General features: G+C 39.4%; 1 protein-coding gene across 7 annotated transcripts in view; it reads left to right on the forward strand.

Moving 5' to 3' along the window:
- Positions 1–5,926, forward strand: part of FBXW7 (F-box and WD repeat domain containing 7) — a 175,584-nt gene extending 169,658 nt beyond the window's left edge. For all 7 annotated transcript variants that reach the window (XM_018567032.1, XM_018567031.1, XM_018567030.1 and 4 more), the window contains 3 exons: positions 37–262; positions 1,506–1,716; positions 4,452–5,926. In XM_018567032.1, coding sequence (XP_018422534.1) covers positions 37–262; positions 1,506–1,716; positions 4,452–4,720 — 706 coding nt within the window. In that variant the 3' untranslated portion in view covers positions 4,721–5,926. The remainder of the gene's footprint in view (positions 1–36; positions 263–1,505; positions 1,717–4,451) is intronic.
- Positions 5,927–9,408: the final 3,482 nt, after the last annotated feature.

The following is a 9,408-nucleotide window of genomic DNA, read 5'->3' on the forward strand; positions in this document are numbered from 1 at the left end:
CATTTCATGTGCTTCATTACATCCTTTCTTTTACAGGGTAGTAAGCGGGTCACGAGATGCCACCCTTCGAGTCTGGGATATTGAAACAGGCCAGTGCTTGCATGTTCTGATGGGGCATGTAGCGGCTGTCCGCTGTGTTCAGTACGATGGACGCAGGGTAGTCAGCGGAGCTTACGATTTCATGGTTAAAGTCTGGGATCCAGAGACCGAAACCTGTTTACACACACTGCAAGGCCACACAAACAGAGTCTATTCTCTACAGGTATGATCAATATATGTATACAAGAACAGCGTATTTTCTTTCTTTTGTCTGCTGTGTCGTTCCAGCACTTTGTTAGACTTGCAGAGCATTGTGAAGATTCATTTTAGTAAGCTATGCGTGCTTGGTTATAAATGCATGTAGGTCAAATGCCATCCCGATTTGTATTTACTTTGCTCAGAGCTCATTACAATGTGCCCTTACCGTCAGGCTCTGTGCTCTTTTTATCCCGTCTGTAGAAATGCCCTCTGGTTATGAGACACATTGGATTTCTTGCTGTGATTGGCTATGCCATTGTAGGTCACCAATTAGCTACATATTTCTATCTGAATATTGTAAAATAGTTACTTCTAACCTAATTTAATTTTACATTCTAGCAAGTAAGGCCAATGTCCATCTTTTCTGTGTCATGCTATTTTTGGTTTATGCGTTATGCAATCAAGGACGTTAGTGTTAAGACTTCATCAAAGATGCATGACCAGTGCCCCTTTTAGATACACTAGGCAGTTAACATGTTCTATGTTAAAAAGGCAAGTGCAGAAAAATATAATGTTTGGATGGGATCGACAGTTTCTCTTGGGTTATCGGAGCTTGTTGTGTACTTACAATTCCAGGTCCACAGCAGAATTTTGCACCCCACCATACATTAACATTTCAGCTGGCCACAAAACATAACCCCTAGTGCAGACTAAAAATACAACAGCCAGCATTTTATGGTCTTCCTTTTCCTGTGAGTCATTCCAATGGGGAAGAGTACAGCAAATTAGGAGCCACATAGCTGTCAGTGGTGGTGGAAGAGACGGACAAATTATTTTAGTGACTGAGTTCAGAAATTGGCTAACTTGCCTATTATTAACCCTCCCAGTTTTAGAAACGGAGATGTTGTATTCAAAGACTGGAACAACGGTTCTATTTCTTTTTTTACATTTTGAATTATATTTTAAGACTTTCAGGTATATGAAATGTAAGTATTTTGGATATCTCAGTTCACTTACAAACTAGTGAAGTACAAATATAATGGTAGACTAGGAAAACAGTTTTTTACACATATACTAGAGTTCCATTGTGAAATAAAATATATTTTGTTCATAATTGTAAATCTTACTAGCATATATGGTATTGTGGAATCCATGGATTATGTAAGGACTTCTGACCTGTGGTGGCCACACACGCAAGTTCTATGCCATTTGATTTTTTCTCTTCTAAACATGAAGTTTTAATATTTCTTTGTTTTGTCTAATTTCAGTTTGATGGCATCCATGTAGTTAGTGGATCTTTGGATACCTCAATAAGAGTCTGGGATGTGGAGACTGGAAACTGTATCCACACGTTAACTGGACACCAATCATTAACCAGTGGGATGGAACTTAAGGATAACATTCTTGTCTCGGGAAATGCGGATTCTACTGTTAAAATATGGGACATTAAAACAGGACAGTGTTTACAAACATTGCAAGGTATGTTGTCTTAAGTTCTAGTTACTATACTTGGCAAATTCTTTAAAGCTTTAGGCCTCATTCACACTAGGGCGGCAGCGTTTCAGCGCGATTTTTGGAAGGGCGATTTTGCGCGTTTTAGCGCTGAAACACAATCAAAAACAGGCTTATCTGTGCGTTTCCATTGAAGTCTATACGGAAAACGCACTTAAAAAGTAGCCCGGGGAGCATTTCCGGCGACAGGCGGATCAAACGCATGATTACACGCGTTTGCGTGAACGGACCCCATAGAAATTAATGGGTTCTTAAATGTTGGCGTTTCAACGCGTAAAAATCCGTGAGACGAAAACGCCCTGGCGTGAATGGGTTCTTAAGGATAAATCTACTTTAATACAGTTTATCCTTTTGAATGCTCCTTCTTTCCTCCCAGTAACTTACAAAGTGTTTTCCTTACACCTACTCTTCCAACATCTTGGATGCTGATGCACAGCTGTTGCTCCATCTCTCTTCTGGGTGGGCTCATCTTCTTCAGTCTCCATTCATTCCTATGGTCTGTTATGTTTGTCATCTCTGGATGGCCTTTATAAAGGAATGAGTAGAGCATTAGGTTATTTCCTCGCCTGCTTTACTTAATTTAGCTTGTCTGTTTGTAGCCCTTCAATCTAATCTTCAACATGATCCTGGAGGAGAAATGCAGTTCAGGCTAGTTTTATCAAACCAAGTACAAAAAGCTGTCTCTAATGGCCATTGAAGCCATTCATAAAAGACTTTTCAAAATTCTACATTGTGCAATCATGACCATAGTGGAGAAATCCCCTTTTAGAGCACATGTGTTTGACCACCCTACGTGGCAACTGCCGCTTTAAAACCATAGCAGCATAGTGGTTAGCACTTTTGCATTTGCATCCCTTGGGGGTCCGTGGTTAGAATCCCAGCCGGGTCACTATCTGCACGGAGTTTGCATGTTCTCCCTGTGCTTGCATGGGTTTCCCCCGGGTACTCTGTTTACTCCCACACTCCAAAGGCATGCTGGCTCCTGTCTAAACTGGCCCTCGTATGTATGCATTTGTGGTGGGCACCTTAGATTGTAAGCTTTTTGAGGGCAGGGACTGATGTGAATGTGCACTATGTAAAGCGTTGTGCACATTGCCGCTGCTATATACAGTAAATAACTTAAATAGCCATTTTATATCATGAACAGTGCTTAACTAAATGGCAAACTTGGACATTCTAAAACACTAAGAGCACCAACGTTTGGTTTTGGTATTCTTGTTAGGAAACAAATGCACATTTCAAGGAAACTATTGGGCTGCTGTTAATGATTTAGCTCAGTAAACGCTATAGATACATCATGGCTGAACGTGTGCAGTAACAAATATATATGTGTACACGCTGCCAAGGGGCAATGGTTATCAAACACCTTATGCAAAAAAAATTATAATAATATGTTTGTACAAACATTTCAAACAGATTCAGCCTGGTTACAAAATGTCATAGAAATATCGGTATGCAATGTAATTACATAGGGCTGGATGAATTTCTCGGTGCTATAATACAACTGTAATGATATATTTAGCTAGCAGACCATGAAGAGTGCTCAGGAAATGTCATATCAACAATCAGTCCTTGCCTGTATCCAGGGGGTTACTTGCACCTTACAAGACTGACTGATTTAATTGGACTGCAAGGCAGCATAAGCTGTCTGGTCAAATAAATCAAGTAGGCAGAATGGTGGGCATTTCCTTTCCCAAGAATAGGAACACAGAGGAAGATGAGACAATGGACTTTCTATTTTCCAGTATTTCTCTTCCTAACCAAGACAAACTATTTTTACTTGCACTGTTTATACATGGCAAAGAGTATTCAAATGGAAATTACAATACATTATTGTCTATAGCAAATATTTATCATGTTTTCTAAAACTGGAATGTATGACACATCAGTTTTGGAGGTGTTGACTATAGCAAAGAAAACAAATGGAGAAGCAGCCTACATCAGGGCAACAGCCCCCCCTGGAGCTGTTGCTTATAGTAACAATATGGTATCCGCATGAAAGTCAAAAGTGGGAAAATTATTTAGGGGTTTTTTTTTTTTTGATGGTGGGTCATGGTAATGGAAAAATAAAATACAACTAAAGTTAAGAAAATATTAGTTTTTTAGTATTTTGGGTAGGTTTTCTTTTCTTAAAAAAAAAAAATAATAATTCAAAACTGCAGGATGTATTAAAATGAACCCTTGCAGTGGGGCTCTCCCCGCACTGCAAGGGTTAAGTGCTCATTTTGGTCTAGTGATGAAAAGAAGATGCACCCACCTGATCGTCAGTCCTGTGGCAATGTCTGCTCACCTATGTCCCCCTCTGCCCTGGCTGCGGTATGTCCCTTGGTGTCTTCACATCTAATATACCTGTATTAGTCATGATGATGTCACGGGTCCTCCACAGGACCACGGGAGTCTGGGGGAGAAGAGGCTGCGGGGACCGGGCTAGCAGCCCGGCTGGACTGAGGATCAGGCGAGAATATTTTGTTTTTGTTCCCAGACCAGAATGAGTAGTTAACCCCTGCAGTGCGGGGGTAGCCCCACTGCAAGGGTTAATTTTAATAAATCATTCTTTATGGTTAGAGGGCTTTTACGTGTTTTGTTTTTTGCTTGCAAATATGTCAGAAATAAAAATACCTTCATTCAGATATTGATGCATAAACTTTTTTTAACTTGCATGGGATCGAGTAATAATATGTTGTTACACATTTTCCTCCTAGGTCCCAACAAACATCAAAGTGCTGTGACCTGTTTACAGTTTAACAAGAACTTTGTAATAACCAGCTCAGATGATGGGACTGTAAAACTGTGGGACTTGAAAACGGGTGAATTTATTCGGAACCTGGTCACATTGGAAAGTGGTGGAAGTGGAGGTGTTGTGTGGCGAATTCGAGCCTCCAATACAAAGCTTGTGTGTGCTGTTGGAAGTAGAAATGGGACTGAAGAGACAAAGCTGCTGGTGCTGGACTTTGATGTGGACATGAAGTGAAGGCTGGGGAAATTAATTTGTCCAAATTTTACAGACTATGTAACACCCTCCTTTTTATTTTTGGCTCCCATTTCTTACCTAGTCCTTCCCTCCAAAAATATCCATTGGCCTCTGTTAACAGGATCTCAGCTTTGGGCAACATGACGCAGACCTACATATGGCAGAAGACATCTTGTCACAGACAGACATGACGTTTTGATGTGGACTACCTTTTTCTTTTGTGAAAAGGAGGACTCTCAAAATGAAACCAGGTGCAATTCTTTCCGAATAACGTCTCCAATTTGTTCACAAGGCAGCACCAGTAGTCTACATGAGATTCGGTGGACTGTCCTTAAAGCTAGACCTTGGCTTACAGCTTCACAAATCGCTGGTTGAATTTGCAAGAGAGCAGTTGCAACAAAGTCATTTTCTCTTTTTTGGAAATGCTGAAAAAAAAAATTACTGTGAATTGTTTTTGTACAGTTCTGTCACTTTTTTTTTTTTTTGCCGACTATTGCCAATGTCAGTCAATCACAGTATTAGCCTCTGTTTCTCTCTTTACTGTTGCTTCCATCTACACTATTCAATGCATACATTGCTCTGGGGTGGCAAGCTTGTCTTTATGTTCTCAGATGGATATAAATCTTGATGCTGGTGCTAGCAGTAGGTCTTTATAAATGGGATTGTTGTCCCACAGCTGTACTGTATTCCCAGTGGCCAAACATATTTATGCTGCTAAATGAAAGGAGAAAAAAAAAGCAAATTTTTTTTATTATTATTTTACTGCTGTGACGTTTTAGTCCCAGACTGAATTCCAAATTTCTTCTAGTTTGGATACAGAAAAAAGACTTTTTGCCACTGAAATTTGTGTCCATGGTGCCTCTAAGAGGCCGTAATTGGGACAGTTTCAGAAAATTGAGTGAAGTTTGCTTGCAAAAGAAAATTAATAAAAATATGAGTCTGTGCAAAGCTTATTTTTCTTGTTTTTGAGCAAAATGTAAACACATTCCTTGGAACAAAGCTGTTGTAGCCTGTTCTGTTGGGAACTTTTTGTTGTGAGGCTGTGGTGAATGTAACAAAAATGCATTACAACTGACAAAAACATGTTTTAAAAACAAAACAACCAAGAAAAAAACAATTTGCTGGTAAGGCTCAACAAATGACAGTATTCGAGGGGTAGACAGCTGTTACAGTTAAATAGGGCATGTGGATGAGTGAAGCAAAGAAGGCATACGGAGAAACTTTTCTTTTTTTTTTGTGGTGCAAGCTTCACGTGCAGATAAACAAGACCATACAATTGTCAAATTTGCCTCATGTTCCAAGAGTCACAACTCAAGCTGAACTGTGAAAAGTGGTTTAACACTGTATCCTATGCGATCTTTTGGATTTGTTTTTTAGACTTTTTTTTCCTCCTCATTCTATATTTTTGTTTTATTATTTATAGTCTGGTTTTAAAATAATCAGATTCCATTTCGTTCATTTTACAGTTCTGTAACAACCTGATGTGATGGAGGAAAACATTGTTTAAAGGGATTGTGTCTATGGTTTGATTCACTTAGAAATTTTATTTTCTTATAACTTAAGTGCAATAAAATGTGTTTTTTCATGTTACACTTTTTAATTTGTGGTGTTTTTTGTTTCACTTGCTACTAACAAATACAGCATGTTGCCAGCGATAAATATTCTTTATCATCGCTGGCAGAGGTGGGACCATCTTGAAGGTAACTTTACATCAAAGTGGGGTGATTTACTGTATACAAAATACAATATACAGCACAAATACTGACACTTCAATAATGATCAGGCCCGAGTCTCCAGGGTATTTTTTACTATTTATTGCTCAATGGTAGAAAACTCAGAAGAGAGGGTCTAAGGTTGCAGAATGCTGAGAGCACAAAAATAGAGGACAGGTATCTTCATAACTAGTAACAGCAATCGCATCAGGTCCTATGAGAGTGACCAAAAATAAATTCTTGAGCAGAGAACAACCAGGAAAGTCTATGACCCTTTAAGAGGAGTCACAGTCTTTGTAGTGCACCAACTGGCTTCTGGTCTTCACTGTATGGTACGTGAGCGATGAATCCTTCTTACAATGTCCAGATGGCAGCTCCCCTGCGACACCCTTCAGCACGAAAATCCTATCTCCAGCCCAGCCTCCATAAAGTATAAGTTCAAGCCATAAGTTAGGCCTCAGACCCCTCAGCGCATGGCACATGCTGAGGCTCAGGCCTTGCCATCACATTGTCACACCTTGGGGAGAAAGAGGTCTGCAAAGGTGCTTCCAAATATTTATCATCTTCCCAGCCATACCTCTGAGTGAACCTTCTCAGGGATAAGCCAGGTCTCAGAGCCCCCAGAGCATGGCACATGCTGAGGCTCAGGCCTTGCCATCACATAGTCATACAGACCTTCTCCCAGGGAGAAGCCCCAGAGAAGAAAGAGGTCTGCAAAGGTGGGTCCAAATATTTATCATCTTCCCAGCCATACCTCTGACTTAGCCTGCTCAGGGATTGATGGTATTAGACACATATTCAGAACCCTGCAGTTGACTCTCCCACACTGTATGCTGGTACCCCACCCCAGCAACAGGGGGGAATCAATAAATCAACCTACCAGGCTTAGGGAAAACCTGCAGAACACAGAAAATTAGATATCCAGACTGACTGCAGTCCAGCAATAAACACACTAAATGTAATAGTGACAAAACTACACAAGTACTATTCAGGCCCAAGCCTTCTTAGCCTGATGTGGCCGTAGGCATCAACCATATGTAAATATAAGAAAAATTAAAAACGACCATTTATTATCAGTAAAAGTTGATATCCTGCTTAACATTGTGACCCTAAATGAATGGGATTTTAATTCCTAAATCCTCATAGTTTCAAGTTTTGAAATTTCTCTAGTCCTGTTACAGCCATTCCAATGGGGAGTCAGCGTATCTATACTTACAAATGTTATACTCTTAGGACATTTAATATGTGACTGAGCATAAAGGGCAGACAAACTATGACTTTTAAAATCTTTTTTTAAATAAATAACATGCTCCTTTAATCTTACCTACAGTGCCCATGTGGTCTTGCCAACATACTGCAGACCACACTGGCACTGCAATAAATATACAACAAATATAGACTGGCACATAATAAAAATATAATCTGATTTTCCTTCCCAGAATGTTTGGAAACCAAATATGTCGTTTTTGGTACATTCAGACCTGTCACATTTACACATAATCTACTTCTTACAAGGAAAAGCTTTAAACCCCCCAAAGAGGGTTGCTGTATAACATTAGGAGCCTTAAGCATGGAACCTTCCTAAACAGAACTAAGATTGTTTCAGGTAACACAGTAAATCAAATATTGTCTTTTTTTTTTTTAAACGTTGCCGGTATTTATTCAATATATTTCTGATAGCGTAAAATGGAGTTGAGAAAGCTGTAATAAAAGCATACTAATGTTTTTTTTCCAACTTTCATTTAACAATTCCCCCATCAGCAGCTTGGCATAAACAAAGGGGCGGGATGCAGCGACTTCACTGACCTTATATAGCTACATGCCTATATATGGTAAATAAAATGTACCTAATATGGCTATGTAGCCTTATTAAGTTAATTACATCAACACAAGCATCCAGCCTCTTTGTAGCTGCCTAAGCAGCTGCTTGGGTGGAAGGCACTTCCTTGTTTGGAGGAGCTCAGGTTGAGGCAATTTTGTAAGTTTTTTTGTTTGTTTGGTATGTAATGTTAAATCATACTCTGTTAAAATCCCTTTTGTGTTGAAATATCTTCAAATGATGTAGGTTAAGACTGTGAGCTGTCAGATATGGACCCCCACTTTGACCCACATTTTCTTGTTGTTTCTAACTGATAGTTCTTTCTCTTTTCCATTTGAATTTCTTTTTTTTTTTTTTTTTTATATTGTGAAAGGCCACTAGATCATCTGGAGGAAAAACACACAAGGAAAGACAGTACAGATTCTATCCTGGTGAGAACTGAACCAAAGACCCCTGTGCTCAGTGCTGTAGTTCATTTAATACAGAAGGATGTCCTGTTGTTATTATTATTAGTCCAATAATGTTTCCATGTGTGTCTGCTATATAGTTCTTTTTGTGTTATTTTTTGTGTGAGCTGGGAGTTTCTATTCCTATTGACCCAGGACGTGCTTGCCACCATTACCCACCCAGCTTATACCTTTTGCCTCTATTTTGTTTGTGGACTACTAGATGCTTGTGACTATATGCAGCAGCAGAACTGAAGCTCTCTACAATGCTCAGACATAGAAGACAATTATCTCCTCTCTCTTTTTTGGATCTTCATTTGTGTACTGTCTAGTAAAATGATAACTTGGCATCAGCGGCGGAATGCAATGATGCTATGTCCTGAACAAAAAGGATGGAGCCTATGTGGAAGGTTGGGATCATTCTTGTGGTGGTATGCTTCATCCCTTTATGTGTCACAGTTTCCTAAATTATTATCTTGGGTCAAATAAAGTTAGGATAGTAGATTGGCATGGAATTAACATGCCATATTGGAATGGAATGAACGTGCCATATTGCCATAACCCTGAAGTAAGTTACTGTGTTCTCGTTCTTTAAAGTGCCAATCTGGAGCAATACAACTATATAGAAACTATAAAGAAATTCACTGCATATCGTGATCTCAAATCAAATGCCATTTGTAATGGATCATGAGATCCCTTATGAACTCGTAT

This window comes from Nanorana parkeri, unplaced genomic scaffold, assembly GCF_000935625.1.
Source record: "Nanorana parkeri isolate BGI_ZX_2015 unplaced genomic scaffold, ASM93562v1 scaffold1001, whole genome shotgun sequence".
Taxonomy (NCBI): domain Eukaryota; kingdom Metazoa; phylum Chordata; class Amphibia; order Anura; family Dicroglossidae; genus Nanorana; species Nanorana parkeri.